This window comes from Myripristis murdjan, chromosome 1 (assembly GCF_902150065.1).
Source record: "Myripristis murdjan chromosome 1, fMyrMur1.1, whole genome shotgun sequence".
Taxonomy (NCBI): Eukaryota; Metazoa; Chordata; class Actinopteri; order Holocentriformes; family Holocentridae; genus Myripristis; species Myripristis murdjan.
In genome coordinates this window covers 21,869,878-21,897,503 of record NC_043980.1, presented here as the reverse complement: position 1 = coordinate 21,897,503, position 27,626 = coordinate 21,869,878, and the positions used below count along the sequence as shown (strand labels likewise).

Sequence of the window (27,626 nt, the reverse complement as noted above, 5' to 3'; positions counted from 1 at the left end):
GCAAGTTTGCTGCATTTGCACGAACTAATGATGACGTTTTGGCCACAAGCTGCTAGCTGTACCTGCTTTTTACATTCTTACATACAGGCATGTCTGTTCACTGCATTTCTACCTTGAAAAATGGCCCAAGAAAACATGAGAGAAATAAACATTAGTGCTCTAGTAGTCATGGAAACACTCTGCCATAGTCATTGAATGACTGTTTAAACTAATGGGTTTTTGTACAGGTATGGAAACCTCCAGTTTCTGTTAATTTCAGGACTGTCTCATTGAACCCTCTATGCCCCTTCTGTGGCCCATGGGCCAGCCCAGGTGCAAATTAGGCTAATAGTAGAGCATCTTCAGTTGAGCAATCAAAGAAATAATCCCCTATAGAATGGAACATTTGTATTGCCTTTGCACATTGAATTGGCCAAGGAGACACCATTCCATTTTACAGCTTGTGTGTGTGTGTGTGTGTGTGTGTGTGTGTGTGTGTGTGTGTGACTGTGTGTGTGACTGTGTGTGTGTGTGTGTGTGTGTGTGTGTGTGTGTGTGTGTGTGTGTGTGTGTGTGTGTGTGTGTGTGTGTGTGTGTGACTGTGTGTGTGTGACTGTGTGTGTGTGTGACTGAGTGAGTGACTGAGTGAGTGACTGAGTAACTGAGTGAGTAACTGAGTAAGTAAATATGAGTGCCACATCTCTCTCAAACACATTATTCTTTCTCTGGGGAAGAAGAACCCAAACGACCGCCTTGCATTAAAACATTCTAAATATTTAGATATTTAGAACAAAGTTCTGTGTTGTTTTCCTAAACCATTATCAGTTCTTAAATAAATAATGCTTGGTAGATTGTTGTTTTTTAGATGATGTTGGGACAAATTAATTGTCATTCTCTGTAGTACAGAAACCAATAACAGGGTCCTATTTGGTGTACCTTATTTTTATCAGTTAACTGCTTCTGTCCTCTTTAGTTCTCTCTCTCCATCTGTTCTCAGTATGAGTTTTGCTTAGAGAGCCTCTCTCTGACTTGTGTCACTCTGATTTGTTAACAACTGGTGAAGAGGTCTCTGGTTGACCATCCAATGTCAGATGTTTTTATGGTGCAGAGTGGGGTTATCCAACAAATTAAATTCAGTCACACAAATTTGTTCAGTTGACCCTTTATCTGGCTCCTGAATGGTCCCTGACTGACCAATCAGCAATATTTCTTCTGCGTAGCCATTCCCCCCTGTCTGAGGAGTTGGACAAGAGAGCCTCCGCCTCCATTCTCTACAATGGAATAAGCGGATTTTTCAGTTGCCTCTTATCAATATTTAATTCATTCAATGATTATTTTAAACTTTGTCTTAGTGAAAAGGAGCATCTCGTGACTGGGTTCAACGTGTTTTTTCGCTGGAAGAAAAATAGTTTAATCTTCATGGAGCTTCAAGCTGCACCACAGAGAAACCACAACAACAAAACTGTTCCAGAACTTCTTGGCTGCCGAAAGCTATTTCATTATACCTAATAACAGCAGCCCGGGGGGCGGGGCTCAGATAAAGGGTCAATTGGTGATTTGTGACAAAAACATAGCCTCATATGAATTAGTTAGTGTACATGTTGGGATCACAATGTCAGTTTTAAGTCGACTTGTCACTCAGCCCTTGATTGTTTATGATCATTCACTGAGAGCAGTTTGCAGGTTAGCCAGGCTGTATGGCTATATTCAGACAGTCGGTAAAAAAATGTCCCAAGTCTTATTTTTTTTCCCTCAAATGTGGCACAGATGTGATTTTTTTTTTTTTTAATGTGCTATAGCAGATCTTTATCTGATTCCTGCTGATGTGACTGCTGTGTGAACCGTTTTTGTTCTCACTGAGCACCCTCACATCACTGTCAGAGTATCATTATTCATTCATTGCCAGCAGTGTTGGACAAAACAAAACATGGAGGATTATAACAACAACGACAGGGAGACAGTAGGTTACAGATTTTTTAGAAATATGGGATGATGCATCAATCAAAGCCCTTTTTTGCCCTCCTGCCCTCAGCCTGAACCCTGGATGGACTGCCACCACACCACTGTTAATACAGGAAACAGTTGAAATAATGAATGCCTGCACTGCTATTATTTCATTAATTGTGACAATGGACTGTTGCACCAATGACATTCTGTTGTTCAGCAGCATGCTTGTTGTAAATATGGGTTCATGGTACAGATCTTTTCACAATGATATCAGAAAGGGGTCATGTACAAAGTCAAGGCAAAAGATCAGATCTGAGAAAAAATCTGAATCGGGTCACTTACATTTACATTTACAGTTGTTATGTTTGTTACTCTGCTGCATTATGTGTGTGTGCCTGTATGCTCATCTGCAGGTCTGTGCATGTGTGTTAATGCCAACTTGACTCAGTGTGGATCAGGGAGAAGGTCAGGGATCATGGATTTTACATGGCAGACCAGGAATAGATAGACTGTTTTTGGTAATGTCATACACATACTGCCTATACTCACAAAAATGGTTGTCTGTCTGAATGTATAACAGCAATTCACACAACACACACTGTGAAAATCAAGTTGGAGTTTATGGTAAATGTACAGCTTTTAATGGTTTTATACTCGCACAAAGTAGACTCAAACATAATTACAGAGGATAATGAATAACCAAAATTTAAAGGAAGAGAGTGAAGAGGGGGAAAAGCAAAGGATGGGCAATGAGAAAAGGAAAAAAAGGAGTGAAATAAAGGGAAAGAGCGCACAAAGCATGCTTTGAGACGAAAGGTCCCAATTTGGCTTCTTTTCAATACAGGAAAACATCACAAGGGCTGCTCTATTCCAGAGCAGACGGCACTATAACACACGATATACCATAAGGCAGGCTAGCTCACAGAGGTGTAACCTTTACATCTATCAGTAGACAAACCTGGTTGCATACAGTGTTTTAAGATTCAACTTGTTTTTCAGCGTTTCCCCCTCATTGCCTGTGATAGTGGCCTCCTATTCATGGAAATCTGCCCTCACTGCTGGCACAGTGTACACAATAGACACAACAAACAGCACCCAGTCGTTTTGCACCTTCTGAAATTAGTCGGTGGCAGTTCAGTTAGTTCAAGGCAGTGTGACTATTCTAATATTTATGATAACAATGCACATTTTGCGAGGGAATCCCGGGAAATTTTTCTTCTTTTCCTGGGATTTAAAATAACTCATTTTTTGGAAAAATGGTAAACCGTATTTGCCATCTGTGCGGTTAATGTAGCATGCACAGTGCACCAATGAAGTCAAATGTCATGTGATTATAAAATGTTTTAACTGATACCTATGCTAAGCTCTCACCTCTTCCTCTCACCTCGTCTCCAGGTCCCTGAGATCATCAGTACGTTGAGGCAGGCTGGGAAGAGCTCAGCACGTAATGATGACATCACCAACACAACTAACAAAGTTTCCACCTCTTCTGGTGGCAGCACTGCCTCTGAAACATGCCTCAGCTTCACTACAGTTTCCACGACAACAACCTCGGCAGCACCTACCACTGTTGTGTCTCCAACGGCCTTTGCCAAGAAATTTGAGGTGCTGTTCTGCGGTCGTGTCAGTGTGGCCCACAAGAATGCCCCGCCTGCCCTCATTGATGAGTGCATTGAGAAGTTTGGCCAGTCTCACGTCTCAGGAGTAGGGGGTAAAGGAGGAAGTGGTGGGGGATTGGTAGGTGGGCTGAGGAGGGTGTTGACCTTCCAGTCTAATGGTCTGGGGAGTGGTGGTGTTGGTAACGGGGCCACAGAAAGCCCCCCCACTGGCAAGCGTCCCATCCTGTTCAAACGAGATCCCAGCTTCCCCTGTCTGCAGGCCCTGGATGAGAATGGGCTCTCACCAGAGATTTCAAATGCCAAAACTGGAGATACAAACACACATACTTCTGGAGTACAGCCCACCAGTCTTCAGGAGAACAGGACCATGCTGTTTACGGTAATTTACATGCATCAGTACACATACAATAGTTAGATGATCTGACTGTGTTTTCTGGACTTAGGCACCCAAGAGTTTTTGTTGGGAAATATGAAAACAAATGTTTTTTTTTTGTTGTTGTTGTTTTTGTTTTTGTTTTTTTTTTCAAGCTAAAAAATCCACCTAATAAAAATGTTTTGCCTGTCACGGTGGATGCGACCAAGTCATATATCAACTTACACTTTATAAAAAGAATAGTTGTGCTATTGGTCATTGTGTAGTAGCTCTGCCTTACTTAATGTTCCAGAAAACCACAGTCAGGTCAGGTCTGGTTTCAGACTTACCGTATTGATCAAAGGAAAGCTGGTGAGACATGCATGCATGTGTGCACATGCAATCTCTCTCTCTCTCTGGAGCCTTTCCCATCATGCATAGGGCAGAAGTCCTGAAACCATGTCACCAGTCCATCACAGGGCTAACAAACACACAAACACTTGAACATCTGCAGGAAATTTAGAGTCTCCAGTTCACTTGAGCTACATATTTTTGGAGTTAACCAGATAATAATAATAATAGTAATAATAATAATGATCAGTATGTAGGGTTAGAGTGCATTGGGCTGTGATTAATGAATCTCGCTCCTCTGTTTATATGGAGATGTTGTGCACCAATAGCAGTGGCAAAGGTGTATTGATTTTGCTGATTTTATCCAACCTTCAATTTAGGAATGACACATAACACTGATACACTGGGAAATGAGGACGTGGGGGGAATACAGAGCAAGGGAAGGAAGGAAGGAAGGTGATGCTTGAATTTTGTGCTGCTTCTGCAGCTTTTTCTTAATAAGGAGATAAAGTCTACAGGCTGCGGCATGTTCTCTGGATGACAATTAGGCTGCTTCAGGGATGAGTGATATGAAGTTACTGTAAGAAAAGTGAGGAAAGGAAGCAACTTAAAATGAGTTCTTCACTGGTAAGTTCAGGGTTACAGACTCATCTAACAGCCTCTTTCGCATAAATGGAGTAACCCTAGCAATTGCCTGAGAACCCTTTTTCATTTTATTTATTTATTTATTTTTTTATAAGTTAAACATTTTGGTCTGAAAGTAGTCCATGTTCAGAGTGGAGTATTTTGTAGTGTACAGGGAGGGATTTGACTGGACAATACAAGATGCTCGCAGGAGGACCATAGCCTCCAGCATGAAGAAAACGTGACGATCTGACGCGCGCAAACTAGAGCAAGTGGGTTTGCATCAAATTTGTGCAACAATTAAAAACCAACTCCCAATTAAACAGTCTCTGTTATTGGCTCAGATTTGGACCCGGGCTGCTGCGGCAAGGACTCACCCGGGGTGCCCTGGGTTCAGTGTCTTTAATCTAGGCACAGTGTACATCTACACATGAAGAAAACTTCTTAGTGTACGTTTTCCCACTCATACACACACAATCACATGGAGAGGAGGAAAGGAGACAAAAAAATACAAAACCTCTGATGACTCAGCAAGTGCAAAGGCTGACTGCTGATCAAAATGAGGTTAGCCCCTAAATCACTGCTGTTGCTGCTGACTCTAACGACCTCTTACTAATACTAGTTTTCCTGTTTCTCCTGCAGACAGGAAGTGGCACAGGAAGCAGTGTATCTATTGGTATCTCTCTCAGCAGATGCAGACATACAAACACTCAAGGCACGCACTGCTGCTGCCACTCAGCATGAAGTCATCCTCATGATATCATCACCTCATTTTCTTTCCTCAGTTTAAGAAAGAAACAATTTAGGCCTTGTTCAGACTGCCAGCCCAAATCCATTTGTTGACATATCCAGATTTAATTCAGATTGTTTTTCTTCCTCATCTTGTCAGTGATTAATAGCGATTGGCAAATAATGAAATGGTTATGGCCACTGATCCTGGGGCGGACTAGGGAGCATATGGGGCATCATTTTCAAATTCTGTATTGGGTCTGTAACACCCCCTGTCTGTCAAATCAGTACCACAGAGCTGAACTTGCATTATCTACACAAACAAAGTACAACAGCAGAGGAGAATTTGTCCAGAGGAGAATGAGCTTGTCAGGTTGAGATGTGCCTGAGGGTTTGAAGAATTGAGAATTCATGTCATGAGATCACCCAACCTCCCCCACCCCACCCACTTATGGTTTTGAAGTGATGGTGATTCATCTCCAAGTAATTGTATGAATGGGGACTGCCCCTACAGCAAAACTGACCACTACTATGTAGGGACTTGGTGAGAAAAGAAGAAATGAAACATTATTACATATATTGGATTTTTTTTTCTTTTTCTTTTTTTAGTAAGGAACAAAAAAGACAATTCTTGTGATTCCCCCTCGGTGTTTCCCACCGAATGTCACTGACACTATGTCTAATGAATTGAAATTACACATCATCCTGTTTCTAGAATTTCTTATTTCACCGTTTGAAATTTTAAATTTCCATGTTATTATAGTGTTTTTTACTCATAAACTGTTTTAATCTGCTCACCTCACTTTTCCATTCAGTTCTCTTATCCACACACACACCTACACCTCTGGTCTCTCACTACACATACACTGGCTTGCCATGCCCCATGTCTGTCTGTTTCTCCCTGTGTGTGTCTGCTCTGAGTTTCTTGATCAGCATTTTGTTTTAAAAACTCACCCCCCAAAAAAACCCAACTGGTGTGTTGGATTTTTTTCACCTGTGATGCCATTTTCATGACAGTAGGTGAGCCATGTTTGGAGGCAGTTTATTGTCAATGACTCAGGCTATTGAAACCACCATGGTACCTGTTGGAGCCATAATGTAGTTTTTTGTTTGTTTTGTTTTTTACACCTTTATCCATCTAAAACACTGACTATATGTGTGACTATATGTGTACACATGCAGTTCTCATAAGGGATGAAAATTAATTAAGGAAGTGCATGTAGTTAAGCTCTGGTTAATGACAATCAAGTGTGAGACGAGAGGCAAACAGTTTTTTGACCGTGTCTGTGGGCAGCCTAGAAGTCTTTGCTGGCATGTTTCAGTTAATAAATGGAAACATTGTTTGGACTGGATATGGACAATGATGTTACAGCTATGCCATGGTAAGCATGTTTGTTGGTCACTGTGAATAAATAGATTGCAAATCCAAGCCCCAATTCTCTGCAGGAGCAGAGAATTAAGGCTTGAGCTATCACTTTTGTGGTGTATAAGGATAATCTTGCCTGTCTCTGTCATGCCTCAAACCTCACCACAGACCACATGATGAATATCACACTCACAGAATCACAGACACACATACCACACACTGCAAGCCTGTCAATACACACACACAAACGTACTCAAACTTTCTTAACTGTATTGCCCCATTTGGGTTTCAGGTGGGGAGATCACAGATCTTCCTGGTTAGTCCAGACACTAAGAAAGTTGCTATAGAGAAGAGCTTCAGAGAAATCTCCTTCTGCTCACAGGTAGGAAACTGTTTGGTTCACACACTGAAGTATCTATGAATTTTGTGACTTCAGGATTTGTTACTTAAATATCTGTAATATCTTAAATATCTTTACAGGGTATTCGTCACGTGGATCACTTTGGCTTCATCTGCAGGGAGACGGTGGAAGGGGGGAGCTGCCACTTTGTTTGCTACGTCTTCCAGTGTACAGACGAATCATTGGTGAGAGAGAGATGTGCAGCATGGCATGAAAAGTGTGATGTGCTACAAATGTAAAAGACAATAATGCACACATGCTTTGCACATGGTCATTTTTTGTCTCTTCCCTGGATATGCATTTATTCAGATTGGCACATTTTGTGCTTGTGTATGTACATGTACAGTCTAGAAAATGAATATATTAAAGATGTAAGTTCTTGGTTTTGTTTGTTTGTTTTGCAGTGTATCTGTACATGCAAATCAGCTTTAAATATAGCCTTGACAATCAAATGTTGCATTGCACATGTTGCAGTGCCATTAGCATGTAGAATGACTAACAGGGCTTGATAATGAAATGTGAACAACTGCAGTTGACAAGGCCACCAAAGTAAACTGACAACCACCCCATAGGTTGTCAATCTCATTGTCACATACACTGATACTCTGACACTTTCCCACCATATTTACATTGTCTATATGTCAGATTCTGGGCATATTTTTGCAACAACTCACTGTTACTGAAACTCTTAAAACAGGAAAAAAGGCTTCAGTAGGAGAATGGACCCTGAATAGATAAAATGTAGTTCTTTGGTTTTGAATGGGGAATGGGATGGATTTGTTTGGATAGCTGCTCTATATGGTGACAAACCAGCTTTAAAAACAGGCTGATGTGAATAAATGTTGATAAAAGAATGAAGGGATAGATACAGTGATAAATTAATGAAAGGCTAGAGATTAAAGGATGGATAAAAATGCTGATCACTCTGTCCTGTGCTCTTGTAGGTGGATGAGATCATGCTGACTTTGAAGCAGGCGTTCTCTGTGGCAGCCCTACAACAGAGTGCAAAGACCCAGAGCCAGCAGTGTGACAGCTGCCCAATGCAGCAGCTCCACAGACTGTGTGAGAGGATAGAAGGTAGGAAACTGTCCCCTGGGCTCCTCTACAGCTCTGGAAAGTCTGAAAAGTTAATATCATTTCCAGATTTTAATAAGTGTGGGAATTCCACTGCTGTCTGGGAAAGAGGGAGGAAATAATGTTGGCTGGTCATGATTCACGGATTGCAGATTTTATGGAGCTATAGGCCTGCATCATTTCAGATGATATGGTATTTGTTGCTCTGTACAAACATTTCAAGGAAGTGGCCTACATGTTAGCCATTTTCTTCAGCTGCTGTTCAATACAGTATATCAAACACTTCAAATCCAGTGAAGGAATGAGCAAGCCACTTCAATACAATTGGTTTTTGTTTCATCTCGTCATATAAAGTTCAAATAATTTAAAAACCAGAACCAGAGCTTTAGGGCACTTGATGTTGTTCTCTTCTGAATAGATCTTTGCTTGTGGTGTATAAAAATATCATTTGTACATTGGTTTAGATAAAAGCATCTGCCAAATGTGAGTTGTAATTGTGGAAAAAAAAAAAAAAATAGTAATACAAAAACTTTTGTTTTTGTTTTTTGGATGTGTTTTCCAGTTAACTTTTTTTTTTTTTTAACAATATTGTTAGTTTTTATGTTTTCTCAATAAAAATAGCACTGTTGGTAATGCAAAACATTTCTAATTGTTGTTCTGTGGCATTTCATCTTGTTTGGTGTGGTACTGTATAATTTTTAGATATTAAATGTGGTACTGCTGTCAAAGTTAAAACTCTTACATCATGAGACCACTGAATAATTCCTATAAACCACTTTGGCAGGCAGTCAGTAGTCATTTGGTGGGTTATATTTTATTGTAAAATTCTAGTTGTCTCTTAAAATAATGAACATGATTGGTTAATATTGTGCTTTTTTCAGGCCCTGTTGTTGGTTAAGATAGTTTTGTTTCCTCTGACTCTTCCTAAAGTGTGTCTGGATGGATTATGGCTCCTGATGCATCATGCAGTTCTTCTCTCTTGTGTTTAGTTAGTAGGAAGCTCAAATATGTTTGTTTAATTTAATAATGCATGTGTCTCAGGGGAACCAGCTTGCAGATTTGTGTACGACTGTGTGTACATCAGTGCAACAAGCTAGTCATCTTCATTTCTCATTCACTACGCTTTCATTCCTAATCAACAAGCCATTTGCCCATCAGTCATGAGAGATGAATTGTGCACAAAGGATTGTAAAATAGATTGTTCTGACCCTCAGTATTGACTGGCTGAGTCATGATCATAGCCATTGTGAATTACCCTATAAAGGTACACTTGTGACCACATACCTGCCAAATAAATATTAATGCTGAGAACAGTGTCAAAGGTTTGTTGTAAAACCTTTAAATTGTGTGTATTGTTTTCAGGTCTACACCCTTGTAAAACCAAGTTGGAGCTTCAGAGACATCTGGCCACTCTGGACAACCAGGAGCAAGCTTCAGTCTTTGAGAACACTATGGTAATGTGTTTTTGTGTGTACACCAACAGTATGTGATGTGGGGTGATCGCTTTGATAGATTCAGGCTAGGTTTCCTGTGAGATGACAGCAGCTGGAAACAAACCAGTCAGTCAACAATTCCAGCAGACTTCATCATGACTGAATCACTGTGGAGTCACAAGCTCTTCATGTGGGATTTACAGTGATGCAGTGATCTTTCTTTATACAGTGCTGTGAAAAAGTATTTGCCCCCTTCCTGATTTATTTTTTTGCATATTTGTCACACTTAAATGTTTCAAATCATCAAACAAATTTTGATATTAGACAAAGATAACCCGAGTAAATATAAAATACAGTTTTTTAAATGATGATTTCATTTATTAAGGGAAAAAGGCTATCAAAACCTACCTGGCCCTATGTGAAAAAGTAATTGCTGAGTTCAGTTTTACAAGCCACACCCAGGCCTGATTACTGCCAGACCTGTTGAATGAAGAAATCACTTAAATAGAACCTGTCTGACAAAGTGAAGTAGGATAAAAGATCTCAAAAAGCAACACATCATGCTGCGATCTAAAGAAATTCAAGAACAGATGAGAAACAAAGTAACTGACATCTATCAGTCTGGAAAGGGTTACAAAGCCACTTCTAAGGCTTTCTGACTCCAGTGAACCACACTGAGAGCCATTATCCACAATTGGAGAAAACTTGGAACAGTGGTGAACCTTCCCAGGAGTGGCTGGCCTACCAAAAATACTCCAAGAGTGCATCAACGACTCATCCAAGAGTCACAAAAGGAGCCAGAACAACATCTAAAGAACCATGAATTCTGCTGTCTACCAGAAAATCCTGAAGGACAGTGTCCGGCCATCAGTTCATGACCTCAAACTCAAGCGCACTTGTGTTATGCAGCAGGACAATGATCCAAAATACACCAGCAAGTCCACCTCTGAATGGCTTAAAAACAAACCAAAAAAAAAAACAAAAAACAAAATGAAGGTTTTGGAGTGGCTTAGTCAAAGTCCAGACTTAAATCCAATTGAGATACTGTGTGACCTTAAACAGGCCTTTCATGCTCGAAAACCCTCCAATTTGGCTGAATTAAAACATTTCTGTAAAGAAAAGTGGGCCAAAATTCCTCCACAGCGATGTAAAAGACTCATTGCCAGTTATCGCAAATGTTTGATTGCAGTTGTTGCCGCCAAGGGTGACACAGCCAGTTATTAGGGTTAGGGGGACAATTACTTTTTCACATAGGGCCAGGTAGGTTTGGATAGCTTTTTTCCCTTAATAAATGAAATCATCATTTAAAAACTGTATTTTGTATTTATCCGGGTTATCTTTGTCTAATATTAAAATTTGTTTGATCTGAAACATTTAAGTGTGACAAATGTGCAAAAAATAAAATAAGGAAGGGGGCAAATACTCTTTCACAGCACTGTACATGACATGAATATTTTCGCCACTTGAGTTCTTGTTCCCTCTTTGTGGTGTTCTCTCTCTCTCTCTCTCTCTCTCTCCCTCTCTTTCTTTCTTTCTCTTAGCTTGGTGTTTTGGTCTCTCCCATTCACACAAGCTAATTGATTATGCTCGTCAGCTATATGTGGCAGTAATCTCATTGTAATGCACAACTCCTCAACTGCTTTAAATGGACCAGTTCAGTCTATTGATGGCTTGCTAATGTTGCATATTTTCCTTTTGGTGTTGCCTTTGTATCACATTCAAAAAGGGGAATATTTTGCTAAAGATAAGACAGCAACAATGTCACAGTTTTGATTTTGGCTTTTTTCAGTGAAGGGTGGTCACTCCTGCTTGATATCCTTGATACTACAGATTATAGTTGTGCAGTATTGAGAGGAGACTCAAGTGGCTGACTTACAGGAGTGTCAAATGGGTACTTTGTCCACCTGTGCAACTGTCTAGTGTATGATTACACTGCCATCTGCTGGTGATGGTGCTGAACGGCAGTGCTGAACTTGGGTGAATCACTGTTTTTCAAACATTATTTTGAGGATTCAATTTATAAAATGATCTTTTGTCTAATTCATCTTGCAGCCTGTTATCAAGACTATACTAGCAGACAACTATATGACATACAACCATAACCTGATGTTTTTGTCCACCAACCTTGGAAGTTGGGGCATTATTATATGTAGCCTACATTAAATTGTATGGACCTCAAACAGTCATAACACACAGTCCAAAACCTTCAGATGTTAAACCAGAAATGTAACCATGTACATGACCTACCTTTGCCAGAGTTTAATCAGAGCTGTAATGTGTGTGTATGCGTGTGTGTTCCAGAGGGCTCGTCCCAAGAATGATCAAGAGGAGAATGAGTTGGTGATGGCCAGTCTGAGGAATCTCTATGAAGAGAGACAGAGAAGTCATCAGCACACACAGCCTGGAGACAGCAAGCGGGTAATGCAAGCACATACACACCGATGTACACACACACTCACACACATGCACACATGACCTGCCCTTTCAGTGCTGCCTTTCTTTTCATATTGTTTTTGTTTTCTGTTCGTCCTTGTGACAGCTTCTCTCCCAGCCTCTAATTTCCTATTCTTCAGTGTTTTGTGGAAGACTCTCTAATTTTGTCTTGTTCACAATAATTGATATCCTACATTTTCTCCAATATGCTGACAATTTTTCATGACTTCGTCACCAAGTCAGTAGCAATAGATATAATTCATTTTGCCATTCCTGAGAATGTCTGTTTTCCTTATCTATTAATGCATATACCACACATACATGACTATAGTATATCCCAACAATGACATGCATGACACTGGTGAAATGTACAACATTGATTTGATTAAGGTACATTTCACGTACAAATACAAATTCAAATGTTTAGTTCTTAAATTCTTCTTCTCCTTCTTCTCCGTCTTCCTCTTTGTCTTCTTCTTCTTCATCTTCTTCTTCTTCCTCTTCTTCTTCTTATATATCTAAGCACAACATATTTGAACAGTTCACAAACAAGTGTGAAACAATGTAAGGCCCTCTTGATTTGTCACCATAACAGAGAACTATAATCACCCTTTTATTCTGTACTAGCCAAACAGAAAAATGTCAGTTCTATTCCATTCAAGTTCTTTGTTTAAAACTCAAAGTTGTTCTCTTAAGGACAAATACAAGAACACACATACACAGTCTCACACTGTCCTCTCCCTGTGTATGTAGGTGAATGAGGAGGCTGCTCCAGGCCCAGTGGAGGTACAGCAGCAGAGCAGCAGTCGGCAGCGCCTGGAGCAGTTCAAGACCCGCGCCAAGCGCTCTCTCACTGAGTCCCTGGAGGGCATCTGGAAGGTGAGAACTACTCTGTCTGTCTGGGTTTGTGTGCATCCATGTACAAGTAGTTACTTGTGTACATGCTGTTCAGTCCTCATGTGACACAACATGGACAAACAGGCACATTGTGAAAGACAGGATTTTTTGTTTTTCGTAGATTACTTGGCTTTCAGCGTTTTCAAGTTGTGTATTATAAAGTGGGGTTATCAACAACCTATAGATTGATTTTGAGTCTCAATCGCTGTGTTCGGTTTCATTTAGCAATTATGTGTGTCACCTGAGTGTGCGGTTGTGTGTGTATCCTTGACAGGGCAGCAACAAGGCCAAAACTCAGAGGGAGAATAGTGAAGGAGGTGACAGCTGCTCCTCTACCTCTACTGTCAACAGCAGTCAGGACCAGCCCTCCTTAGATGACCCTCTGCCTGCCTCCTCCCCTCTACAGCCCACCAGCCCACTCAGGTATATAAATTCTCTCCCTCTCACACACACATCTACACCCACACACACTCATTTGCCCATAAACCTATCCCAGAAGGTCAGAGCAATTTTATTTTATTTTATTTTATTTCATTTTTATTTTTATTTTTATTTTTATTTTGGATTTTGTGATTTGTTGATGTCAGAGGGCAGATGTACCTCTATGCAAGGTCACATAACACATGAAGTTCATTCAAAAGAAGTGTATGCTTTAGTTCTCAATGCAGACATCTGTCCAATGATGTTAAACACAGACTGAATGCATTTTACATCATAAGCCAAATTGTGTTTTTCCTACACTATATGGACAAAAGTATTAGACCACCTACATATTATACCTACAGGAGTTTTTATGACATCCCATTCTAAATCCAGAGGTATGAATATGGAGTTGGTCCCCCCTGGGCAGCTATAACAGCTTCCACTCTCCTAGGAAGGCTTTCTACGAGATTTTGGAGTGGGACACTGATGTTGGACGAGAGGGCCTGGCTCATAATCTCCGTTCTACTTCATCCCAAAGGTGTTGGATGGGGTTGAGGTCAGGGCTCTGGGCAGGCCAGTCAAGTTCTGCCACACCAAACTCACCCAACCATGCCTTTATGGAGCTTGCTTTGTGCACTGGGGCACAGTAATGCTGGAAGAGAAAAGGGCCTTCCCCAAACTGTTCCCACAAAGTTGGAAGCATATAATTGTCTGAAATTTTGTGGTAAGCTGAAACGTTAAGATGGAACTAAGAACTAAGGGGCCTAGACCAACCCCAGAAAAACAAGCTCATAGCATTATCCCTCCTCCACCAAACTTTACAGTTGGCACGATGCTGCCAGACAGGTAATGTTCTCCTGGCATTCACCAAACCCAGACTCCTCCATCAGACTGCCAGATAGAGAAGTGTGATTCATCACTCCACAGAGCCCGTTTCCACTGCTCCAGAGTCCTGTCATGGCATGCTTTACACCGCTCCATCCAATGCTTGGCATTGTGCTTGGTGATGTAAGGCTTGCATGCAGTTGCTCGGCCATGGAAACCCAGCACACAGTTTGTGTGCTGATGTTAATGCCAGAGGAGGTTTGGAGCTCTGCAGTTATTGAGTCAGCAAAGCGTTGGCCACGTTTATGCACTATGCGTCTCAGCACTCAGCGACCCTGCTCTGTAACTTTACATGGTCTGCCACTTGGTGGTGAGTTGCTTTGGCTCCTAAACACTTCCACTTTGCAATAATACCTCTTACAGTTGATCATGGAATATGTAGGAGGGAAGAAGTTTCACCAACTTACTTCTTGCAACGGTGGCATCCTATTACATTACTATTACAGTACAACACTGGAATTCAGTGAGCTCTTTAGAATGACCCATTCTTCCACAAATGTTTGTAAAGGCAAACTGCATGGGTAGGTGCTTGATTTTTATATACTTGTGGTAACAGGACTGAATCAAACAACTGAATTCAATGATATGAGGTGTGTCCCAATACTTTTGTCCATGTAGTGTATATGTCACAAGCTTCGTAATTTTTAGTGACATAATTTTTTTTTTTAGTTTGAAAAGATAATCTTACTTGGCCATCTTAACTGCAAATTTGCATGCAACTTGCATGCAAAACTACAGTTTTCTTGTCATGTTCTGAAGCAACTAGTCCATCTGCTGTCTATGATCGCTTATTTTTACATCAGGTGGATGTTTGTTTTTATCTACCAATCAATCAGAGATTATGACTGATATTTTTAACTTGAAATGTGCTGTGAGAATAAACAGAATTTTTATGCATTACATTTTGCACTTGATTATATCATTTAAAATCCGCTCCTGCTCTACAGAATTGTATCAGATCTTTCTCTTTGCCTTTTTCCTCATCATCTCTGCAGGTGCCACAACTCAACAGGAGACCTGAAGCGCCTTGACACCTCTCCCTCTGTCTCCTCCTCCTCCCTCTCTCCATCCCGCGATACTCAGCAGCAGGGTTTCCGCCGACGGGCGAGCACCTTCAGCCACCCTCCCACCCCGTCCTCATCCGACAGCTCACCGGCACTCATATTCACTCATACTCCACAGGATGCTGCCGCCACTACCAAGCCCAAACTGGTCCGACACTACTCTGTCAGCACTGACACTCCACACCAGAGCAAGTAAGGAGTGTGTGTGTGTGTGTGTGTGTGTGTGTGTGTGTGTGTGTGTGTGTGTGTGTGTGTGTGTGTGTGTGTGTGTGTGTGTGTGTGTGTGTGTGTGTGTGTGTGTGTGTGTGTGTGTGTTTCACACACAAGTTCAGTGATGCAGGTAAATTAGTTCTTGATCAGATTGCCAGACTCTTAAGAGAATACTCACTTTTGTCCAATTTCTTTCTTTGTTGATAATTTCTACCTGCTCTGGTGTCTTTGCTAAACAGAGCACCTGATCATATCTCTTAAAGGACACATCCATACACATCCATACAGTGATCAACATGCTGTATGCTTTTTCTTCTCTCTCTTTTCTGTCTGCTTAAGGATTTTCATGATACCATAATTTTGGTAGCTGATACCATCAACACTGAAATTCCATAATTCTCAGCAAAATGAAAAATCCTGTGCAGCGCACACTCCTTTATTGGAAAACTTTGTACAGATATTAACAATTAAACAGAAACTCTATGTGCCTCAAGTGTTTAAACATATTTACTGTGTTTACAGGCACGTTAATAATTGTGTTTTTTGCTCTCATACACCAGTTATCTGATTTCTCAAATGCCATGTAAACAAGAAAGACACTTCGTAGAATGAGGGATAGGAATTAAGGCAACTAGATTTCTCTTGGAGAAGCCATATTGTTGTACCATTATACCCTTAATGCCAATTTCTGAACGGCTTTTTAGGTGTCAGCATGTGCGGGGGAAAAGACTGGACACTAGTAGTTAAATACAATCAACACACACTGTACAATGCCTGGGAGAGTAAAAACTCACAATTCTACATTCATTGAAGAATGCCTAATCATTTTATGCCAGCATCACACCAGAAAATATAAGGAAATGAAATACACATCTGCTGTCCCCAGTGGGGAAATTCCCAGAAGAGGTCGGCTGACAAACGCCCTCTGCCAGCTGTGAGACAGCTGAAGCACCCCTGTAGTCCGCAGGGAAAGTCAGGGGTGGGGTGGGGGGACCTGATTATTGGGGGAGTGCATGTATATAGAACTGCAACTAATGATTATTGTCATTATTGATGAATCTGTCGATTTATTTTTTAGATTAATCAATGAGTAGTTTGATCCATTCAATGTCAGAAAATAGTGAAAAATATTGATCAGAATTTCCCACAGCCCAAGATGAAATCCTCAAATGTCTTGTTTTGTTCTCACCAGCAGTCCTGAACCCAAGGATATTTAGTTTACTGTCATAGGGGACTAAGGAAACCAGAAAAATATTTACATTTGAGAAGCTGGAATCAGAAAATTTGTAAATTTTGTTCTTAAAAATGACTCAAAATGATGACTCAACTATCAAAATATTTGGTGATTAATTTAATAGTTGGCAGCTAATTGGTTATTTGACTAATGGTTGCAGCTCTACATGTTCACAGGGATTTTGAGTAATGTGAATAAGATAAACCGCTTTCCTGCCATAACCCAGTTACTCTCAATAATGTTGTTTCTTGAGTGCATGTAAACGTACTCATAGTTCTGTATTACAATAAGAACACTGAGTTACGAGTGCAGTACTTGCCTGTAGCCTTCAAGTAGAAAACAAGGCATGAACAATCGTATGATTTTTGTGTGTTCTTTCTGATTCACAGTCCTACAAATATGACTGCAACTTTGAACTGTTTCAAGTATTTAAACATACAGGCTAAAGCTTCATTAGAATAAAACACTGAGCAACAGAGTGAAGGATCAAGCTGGGTCGATATTTCTGACACTAAAAACACTAATATTGGTATTGTTTTCAAACTTTTAGTATTAACTTGGCACCTAGGTGTCAATTCCTGCGACACCCCTTGTCTGCTTAATATATTTTTTCCTCAGAATTCCTTTTCACTTTTTTCGCTTCTGTTTCACCTCTATTCATACTCTTTTCTTTTTCCCCACTTTTCTCAGCATATTTTCACTTTTTCCCTCTTTCTCTCTCATTTGGACTGATTCTCAGAAATGCTCCGACTGACTCCACCTTCCCTCCTGCTCCTCCCTGTCCTTCATCCCCCTCTCTTCTTCTCTGTCATCACCCCTCCTCCCCCTCTGCTGTGGCTCGTCTCAATAAGAGAAGGTGAGCAGCCTTCGCCCCTCTTTCATTGAACTAAGTTTTTCTCTTGTCCATTGCCTTTCTCTTCTGCTCTATGTACAGTTTGTATTTCTCTAAATTTCTGTTGACCTCATTTTCCATGTTATTATGTGAGCTTCTCTTTCCATTTCTGGTCTGCCTCCTTTATTTCACCTCCATTTCTCCATCTCAGTGCTCTGGGGGGTCTTCGTGCTCGTCTCCACTCCTCTTCCTCTGTCCCTAATTTCCTCAAATTCCAATTCCTGGCCCCCGTACATGAGAATGATAGCCCTGAACCCAAAAGCAGGTACACACATACATACACACACACACAGTAATCATACATGCCATTGTCTCCAGTGTAGTAAAAATATATGCCCCTTGACTTTTCTTCTGCATGTGGATGGGTGAATGGGTAGGTAGATAGCTAGATAGATAGATAGATAGATAGATAGATAGATAGATAGAGAGGTACTTTAATGTCTAAAATTGATCAAGTGCTGTAGTTTCCACAAATAAGACAAACATACTGTCACAACATTGCTTAAATAAACCTGCAAAAATATTAAAATGTCATTCAGAAAAAAAAATCAAAATATAAAGGTCATGACTGTAGGTCAAAGGAGTAAACCCTCGACTGCCTCCACTGTATCATTCAACAGTCTAATAGATTCTGGAATAAAATACTCCCCATGTGGGATATGGGAGCTAGCGCTAGCAGTGCTGTTTGCTTACTTATAGCTTATAAACGTATACTTACTTAAAAACTTATAGCTCTGTGCTTGTACCCTTCCTGGATGACTAGTGCAACAGGAGCACCCACAGTCTTTATATCTGTCTTTTGGACATATGTATGTTTTCACGCATGTCTGTATGTGCAGTGTGTTTGGCCCTATCAAGGTCTGTCACTCTGTAACCTCTGTATGTGTTTGTGTATCTGTGTGTGTTTCAGTGATGTGGCAGCCCTAACCCCCATAGGTGAAAGCCCTCTGCGCAGCCACCGCCACTCCTGGAGGCAGCAGATCTTTCTGCGGGTTGCTACTCCTCAAAAGAACTCCGATTCAAGCGGTGAGAATAAATGCAACACATTTGTTTGTCCAAGTAAGGTGGATCTAGCTGTATTTTTTTTTTTTTTTTTTTCAAATGGACAAACAGATGCACGTTCAATGTCCAGAACAAATCAGCAGCATGCACTGTATTCTGGCAAAGTAGGTTGGTGACATCTCTCCTCAGATTCAACTGATGTTCACACAACTGGCAAAACAAAGTCTCACCAGTCCAATGGATTTCCACTTTGTTTTGCTTTTTTATTTTTCCCCCCAATGTTACTGCTGGTTCCATTTACACCTACCAGAGTTAAACTTTCTACATTTCAAAACAAAAACAAATAAATAAGAATGAGAAATTCTTAACACTGAGATAGATGAAGAGATCTGGTTAAGCTAAAGAAGTATTTTCTAGTGTCATAAAGGTTAAAACTGCAAAGATACAATCACCTTTAGTTTTTAATTTGGACTTTGGAATGGCCAACAGAGCTTGAAGGGGCCTTGCAGAGCTTTGAGGACTCAACAACTTATGTCTTATATCAGAAACATAAGTCAGAAGAATGGATCATTGATAACATCAGACTTGTGGACTTTTTAAACAAACACCGTGTGTGCTTAATTGCTTTGGGGTTATATAAATGAGCTCCTACACGTGTTTTTAAAGGACTCTACCATCTGTATTCATGCTGCTCAGTCTTATACAAGTCACACGTAACAAGAAGCAGGGCTGAGGATAAGGATAAGACACAATGTTAGAAGTTAGAAATACAGTCCAGTCAGTGCCTGTCAAGGTGGTCATAGCCTAACTGACCTCATCTAACCGAACTTACAAACCTTGAAACTGCAAGGCAAGGGCACCTGAGGGCTACACACACACACCCACACACTCAAACACAGAGACGGATACACACACTATGGCATCAAAAATGCAAGAACACTTAATTCAAGAGTGGAAAAATTGACCTTAATCCAAAACATGAAGCCAGACACAGTAACAAGGTTTTCAACACTGGTGCCACACCAAGATTGTGAAACAAAGAGGGACTAGATATTATTGATAAGGAAGGCAGAATCATAACAGTTTTGAAATCGAAAATATTTAAACCTTAAGCTGTAGTCTACATTTGAGCTGAGTAAAAACATAAAGTGAAATGCTTAAAGAATATTTAGCAGTGGTGAAGTTTCGTTCACATTGCAGACAAATTCAGTCTAGATGTTTGCACTTTTGTTTTTTCTTTAATTTGAATTTGATATGTTTACATACATCACTAAACTGTCCTTCACACTTTCATAGAATGGAATACTTATCTAAGGCAAAAACACCTTAAACAGTTTCATTTCTGAATGGTTAGTGTTAGGGTTAGGAGTATGAATGCAGTATTAAAAAAAAAAACAAAAAAAAAAAACATGGAGGCAAAACCAGAGAGAGAGAAAAAGTGTTCATGTCATTAAATCAATCAAAGTAAAAATTTTATGCCTGAGCAATTGCTTGGTGTAAATCACCTTGTAATTAACTAATAGGAATCAGTGTAGTGATGTAGTGACAAAGCCTGTCCACTGTGTGTCACCTTTTCCTTTGTTTTGATGGTTCAGTGTAAAGCAGCTATATTTAGTGTGCGCTTGTGATTTTGGCAAGTCTTGTTCACTTATTTGTGTCCAAAAGCACATTATTTGTTTATAGTGCACAGACTTACATGGCAATTTATGAATTTCCAAGTCCCAGCTGCAAATTCTGGCTGCTCTGGGGTTTTGTAGTCCTTACATTTGCATTCAGTTTAAAAATCCAGTCTAGAAATCATGCTTAAAACACAAGCTAGCATAATTAGGAAGACCTAGATAATTTTTTCTGTGTGTTCCAGAGCTCAGAAAAACCTGCTTGTCCAAAAGAGTATTTTTTTGTGTTGGCAACTTGGCACTTATGCTGGAGAAGAAGTGATTAAAATTGTTAAAATGTAATAATTAGGAAGGCCAGTGTCAACCTTGATTGTGCTGATCACCTTTTAGAAGGCAATTGGAGCTGATGCCAATGTTGCTTGTTTAAATTCAGGACTAAATGAATCAGGGGCTCAATTATCTCCACTGTTACTAGATGAAGTAATTTATTGTGTGTTGTTGTTTTTGTTTTGTGTGATGTGTATTAAAACCAAATTTCTCATAATGGACAAAGAAATTCATATAAATTGAGTCTGAGCAAAAAGGTCTCGATGCCAGTAGTGACAACAGTTAAACAAAGTAGCTCTGGTTGGAGATTGATTGCCCCTGATCTACTGCAGAGGTGTGTGGAATAAAAATGGGAAAGCATTCCATATAGTGATATATTGCTTTAGTCTCAGATGACTTGTTTTTTTTTTATTTTTATTTTTTTAATATCAGCCAAAAATTTTATCTCATTACATTGCGTGTCTTCTTCTGTGAACAGTAGTTCTGTGTGTGTGTGTGTGTGTGTGTGTGTGTGTGTGTGTGTGTGTGTGTGTGTGTGTGTGTGTGTGTGTGTGTGTGTGTGTGTGTACAGTGGTTTGCAAGAAGGGATTGTGCTTGTGCTTGCACGTCTTCAGATCCTACGTTTTTGATAATTACATGTACTGTGTGTTATGTGTGTGTGTATGGCAGCACAAGTGTTGACAGGGCAGATTGATGGATTGGGAAGGTTTGGACACGCTCTGTCGGTAAAACAAACCTGTTGGAGAGAAGCATATTACGCACACACATAGAAATATGTACAGACATAAAACCTTGAACCTAGGCCAGGTTATGCTAGGACAACATGTCTTTTTCATGTAATTTTCTGCTTTATACCTTGTTGGTGTTTGTATCATCTGTGGCCATGAGATGTGTAGTTGTGTTGGTTTTGCAGGCTGTGACTCAGCACACAGCTTGTTTCACTAACTCGTGCATTAAACCGCAGCTTGAGAAATCTGTCAAAAAGCTTCCTTCAAATGGAAATTTGCAATGAAAAGGACTAGGTCTAATCCCAGTCTGTGAAACCGGTCCATTGTGTCTTACAACAATCAGACATTGTGTCACCTTGGGTGAAAGAGCCTGGGAAGTGGGTGTCTGGAGGGTCAGTTGGCAAACACCACATTGCACTGGGTTCAAATCCAGCCCAGTCATCTCAGTCTCTCCACATATCCTTCCTGACTCTCTTCACTATAATAAACTGTCTAATAAAGGTTAGAATGACCCCTAAATGCATCAAAAAAGTACAAATAAATTTTTTAAAAATATTGGAGGCTACTTTAATTTCACAGGTGATATCACAGCCTAAGAAACAGGAAAGTTTTTTGGATCTAAATTAAACACCTAATTTTTCTAAATTATGTTTGTGTGTCAATGTGACACTCTATACTTCTGTTACTATGATGGGTGAAAATATCCAATCTGTCCTTGCTAAACGTCTAAAGGTGCACAGAAGGTTAACTTGATCAATAAGCAGCCATCACTTGTCAAATATGTTGCAAAGCAAAAGCCTCTCAAAAACAGTAAGTGTTTTTGATGTGATTTGTCATTGCAATAAAAAGCCTGCTCAAACTGTAGGAGGTAACTCCTTGATTTTATCTGTGATATCAAAGCTGCGCTGCTGCCCCATGAACAAAATACAGCAGATAGTTTGTGGACATTGTAAAAATTAAAAGGATATGGGCACACTTTCTGCCATCAAGCTTTTGCGCCACTGTACAGTCATGTCAAAGTGGATGCAGAAAATCCAAATATTTAATGGCTCATATCACACATTTTGGTTTGTTTTTAAACTTTGCAGGACCATGTTCAAAAAATTTGATTGAGTTGTCCAGCATTTTTGTAGTACTTGTGGATTCTGCTTTAGGGCAGATTTCTTCTTTATGTCCCGTGATATGTGAGACACACCTGAACTCTCTATCCACTACACCTGTAAGTACCATTTACAGGGGATTAGGTAGGTTTAGGCCTGTCATCTTGTGCTGAATTTCCTTTTCAAAGGAAGAAGGGTAATCTACAGGTAGGACTCTTCTCCTTGTCACTAATTAAATCTACACCTTAAGTTTATTTTGACAGTCATATATGAATCTACATGAATCTAGCAAGTCTGTACGATGGGCTTTTGTATTAGGTGGACGCAGTGTTGCATTAAATCGAATTTCTGTGTGTGTGTTCGTGCGCGCGCACGCGCGCATGAGGTCATGGGTGTGTCAAGCGTGCGTGAACGTGGTTGTGTGCGCAAGATGTTTTCTCTCAAGGTCATGTTGACAGTCCCCACACAGACAGCACCACAGGAAAGCACCAGCCGTGTTGTCCCAGTTTCTATGTAGACGGGTGTGTGTGTGTGTGGGGGGGGGGGGGGGGGGGGGGGGGGGGGGGGGGGGGGGGGGCATGCGCACGCTAATGTTGTCTCTGGCCAAGTCATGGTGTTTGCTCAGGGAGTGGATGGTGCCGCTTTGTGCAAGGGTGTGTATGTGTGTGCATATTTCACACCTAAGAGATCACTCTTCAGCGGTGTTCTGTTTAAGCAGTGTAGCAGTCTGTATTTGTCTTTCCTCCGAAAGTTCCGCGTGTGTATGCATGAATTCATGTGTGTGTGTCTGCATGTGTTGTTTGTCTGCAGTTCTCTTTTACCTTAAGAGTGTTTGTATAGTGATGCCTTGAAAGGTGTCACTGACACAGACACAAAGGCATTCATAATTTTTAAACCTAAGCTGGCACAAAGAACACTATTGTGGTGTGTTATGGGATCCAAATGGTAACTTATCTTGGGTAAGAAGGGCAACATATTTCTGTCTAATTTTCCTGAGAAGAGTCCTCAGCAAGATAAGCATCAAATTTACATACTCACAAGCTAAGGTATGTGTGTGCGTGTGTGTGCATGTGTGTTTGTATGTGTGTGTGAGAGAGAAAGATCAGCCTTTATCTAGATTCTTCCGTGTAACTGACAGTTATGTCTGGACAGTTATGTCCCTTCTCTAAACAAAACAGGGTATTTTGAGATTTGGGATCCACCCTGTAGTTTGGGGTGGAGTCACAAATGCTTTTTTACTCATGCACGTGTGTGTATGTGTGAGTATGGCACCCAAATTTCTCATTTGTATCTCTGTTTAGCATTTAGATTTTTATTTTGCATGTGTATCTGAAAGATTAACAAAGAAATAAGATGAGGCAATTTTCGTTGTTTTTGTTGTTGTTATTGTTGTTGTTTTTTAGTTGTCCCCATTTGACACTTTCTTGTTTGATCCAGAGACATTAACTTGATTGCTTCACATTGTGTCCTAATTATCACCCTTGTCTCACTGTCTGAGCTACATTTCTTTCATTAACTGTTTCTTCATCATTCATGCAACTGAATTTGAAGTGACAAGAACACAACATGCTGAAGGAAATATAACACTGGACATCACATTGGATTTATTTGCCTAAAATATACCCATCATGCACATATGCCAAATTCATATATTTGTTATACCAGGGCTCTACGGTGAGTATTTCACTCGCATTTGCCCATAAAAACCCTGAAAAGACAATTGATCTTTTTTCTGCATCCTGTTATTTTCAGTCCTGTTATTTTCATTAAGCAGTCTAATCAGGTTTGTCTGATCTAATGTAATGTGATCTAATCTGATCTATCTTTCAGAGAGGGGGGATTCCTGTTTGGAGGCGGGTCGTGTTTGTGGGAGCCCGGTGGGAGGAGGCGGAGGTGTGGACGTGTCGCTTAGGGTGCTGCCTGAGGAGCGGAAGAGGAAGAGCAAGGAGGAGCTGAGGGAATTATGGAGGAAGGCCATCTTGCAGCAGATCCTGCTGCTGAGGATGGAGAAGGAGAACCAGAAACTGCAGGGTAAGAGGGCTGGGAGGCACACTGGTGCACTCACACACACACGTTCTGGATGCCCATTCATGCATTCTGTGTACTAGGGCTGAGCAATATGGACAATGAAATATTGTGAAATATTTACACTGAATACCCCTATCAGTGCTGTGATGATGATGTGGATATGATGACCAAGCAAGTAGAGCCAAATGACAGAACACCAAGAACATTCTGAAAATTGCTGTAGTGCAGCCTTTATAACCAGGAAAACATTTAAGCCATATCATGATATTCCAATATCCAAAATCCCAGATACAATCTAGTCTAGTTATATTGATGTAATATCACCCAGCCTGACTGTATACACATACTGATGAGGGGGGACCAAGGGGTGTCACAGAGACTTGTGTGCCAACACATATACTCGGTGTACCCATTTACCATATGGTCTGGTGGTGAGTAGGGCTGCACGATTAATAGCAAAAAAACAAAACAAAACAAAAAAAACACACATACAATCTTGATACATACATTTGGCAATCACATTCCTAAATGACAAAGATTGACTTGCTGCTATTCCCCAATGCATTCACGTCACACCATGTTCACATGTTGACTCCTTTGCTTTGGAACAATCCCAGTTGCTCCACATACACGATGTAAAGCAAAACACATTCTTAATTCACCATTCACACATACAAGTCACAGCACTCTGCAGTCAGTCCCTGTTACCATGGCAACCCAACACAACACGTGTAGAACAAGCCAGAAGGAAGCAGTCAGAAACTCAGCTAGCCCACTTAGAGGAGTCAGATCCAGAAAGTTTTCAAGCAGAAGAAAAAAAAAAAAAGGCAACATTGAGGAAAATCCTTTTTACAAGGGTCAGAGTGATATTGTTCTCATACCAGAAAAAAGGAGCACATTCTAGTGGGTGGAACTTTTTCTGATTTAAACCCGACTGATTTACAAGGAGTCATAATTTTTAAGTTATGCTTGGGCATCACCGCAGCACCACAGCCTAACACTATGAATGTCTAGAACCACCTCAAACATTACCATAAAATCCAACAAGTGTTAGCAATGAAGGACAAACAAATCGCATCACAAAATCACAGCTGCCAAACCACACAACCCTCAATAACGCAAATGTTATACAGTGCATCACCATATGCACTGTATGATTAAGTGTCCTAAATTAAGAGAGGAAAGAGGCTTGAGATATTTTTTTGTTAAAAGTCAAACACTTTTATATGTCATCTGTTTAAAGTCCTGTCTAAACATCAAGCATCTCAGACACATTTTTTGCTCAAGCATCTAAAGGAGCAATAAATATTTTTGTTGAAAAAGAGACAAAGGTGATCTCAATTCTTAGAGAAAAATCGTGATTCACATTTTAGTAAGAATCTTGCGACCCTAGTAGTGAGAGAGTGAATACCCCAACATGGAACGGTTACAGCTTTGTCTCCTACATAATTCATGTGTCCCTGAGCCAAACTCTAAACTACCTGTTTATGTGTTGTATGTCACTCCAAAATGTAAATTAATATAATTTTTTTTTTTTTTAAATGACCACTGTCTTCTGCAATTATGAATTTATTTATATGGGAAAGCAAAGTATGGTAGTCATTAACTATACTGTGAACTTGGCTATATAAAAAGGATGGAATGCATTTTGTTTGCCATGTGGATTTGTTACAGTAACCTTGAGTGTTAACATTGTTTCATTAATGACAGTACCGGCATCAGTGTAGTCCCCACAGGGCTTGACGGTAAGTGTTACTAAGAGCCGCCATCAATCTCTGACATCAAACACTGTGTGATGTTGAGATGATACGTTTTTTTTTCTCTGCAAGCTAAATGTCATGACAGATAGGCCTGTTTTCCATCCATCTCTGGCGACCTGCCTTCCACTGTTTTGATAAAGACGCACACACGGAGGCAGGTTAGGTCATGGAGTGGATTTTTAGTTTTACTTTGTTTGAATATTTAGGGCAACCGCAAATTAACAGGTTGTGTAACAAAAATTATGGTGCTTATTCTGTGTGTGTATGCGTGTGTGCATCATCTATAGTTGGCACACAAACACAAAAAAAATCCTGTCATAGGGTGTGCCAAGTTTTCCACCTCCTTCCTGACCCAGTTGGCACCCGTATACAGACACCTAATCACACACCACACCCCTACCTGCGCTGCATATAAGCCATACAGAAACACAGACATCCACCCAACACTTTGTCCATATCTTCATGATTTCAAAAGCACACACACTCACAAAGACCTTAGTGCCCATACAGCAGGGTGTGGACAGAGAGAATGTGGGTCAATATTGACGTAAGAAATACAGGACTGGGCAGCGACTCATTCTGTTCACATGCACACACAGGAATGCATGCTCGCTGTACACATACTGTACACATGCTCCACACACACACACATATACATCCCCTTTGTGTGGTGGCTTCCACTGGGCGTAAATGGTTTTATTGTGTTTTATTCCTCCCACAGGGTGCGGCCCTCCTTCTTATCCGTTATTTGTCTGGGTGGAGCTCAACTCCCTGTCCTCTGTCCTATCTGTTTATCTCTTTTTCTGCTGCCTGGTTTATGGGTCAACTGTGACCGTACATTTATGTGTGTCTTTTTCAACTGCAGGGCGGGATATTCTATCTTGTGTGGGTTATCAGGGGTGGAGTATTCTGGAGAGAGAAAGAGATGGAAATAGAGAGAACGCTAGTGAAGATGGCAGCTAAGAAAGCAAAGTGGAGTGATTGAGTGCTAGCTGGGGTGTAGCCTCCAACAGTATCTATTCTTACCCCAGGTGTCAACAGTCTTCAGACTACCCTCCCCACCTCACACACACCTCAAAAAAAAAGAAAGAAATCAAAGAAATCAACGAAAGGTAAACAGTACCTTTCTTTAATTGTTGAGGTGTTGATTTTT

The 27,626-nt window shown here is 40.4% G+C and overlaps 1 protein-coding gene across 11 annotated transcripts in view; it reads left to right on the top strand.

The window, feature by feature from the left end:
- The window catches only part of tbc1d1 (TBC1 (tre-2/USP6, BUB2, cdc16) domain family, member 1), a 62,986-nt gene that overhangs the window by 19,406 nt on the left and 15,954 nt on the right, over positions 1-27,626 (top strand). For all 11 annotated transcript variants that reach the window (XM_030058778.1, XM_030058827.1, XM_030058835.1 and 8 more), the window contains 11 exons: positions 3,322-3,924; positions 7,260-7,349; positions 7,448-7,552; positions 8,312-8,444; positions 9,804-9,895; positions 12,176-12,292; positions 13,061-13,186; positions 13,479-13,627; positions 15,508-15,768; positions 18,823-18,938; positions 24,516-24,716. In XM_030058778.1, the coding sequence (XP_029914638.1) occupies positions 3,322-3,924; positions 7,260-7,349; positions 7,448-7,552; positions 8,312-8,444; positions 9,804-9,895; positions 12,176-12,292; positions 13,061-13,186; positions 13,479-13,627; positions 15,508-15,768; positions 18,823-18,938; positions 24,516-24,716 (1,993 nt within the window). The remainder of the gene's footprint in view (positions 1-3,321; positions 3,925-7,259; positions 7,350-7,447; positions 7,553-8,311; positions 8,445-9,803; positions 9,896-12,175; positions 12,293-13,060; positions 13,187-13,478; positions 13,628-15,507; positions 15,769-18,822; positions 18,939-24,515; positions 24,717-27,626) is intronic.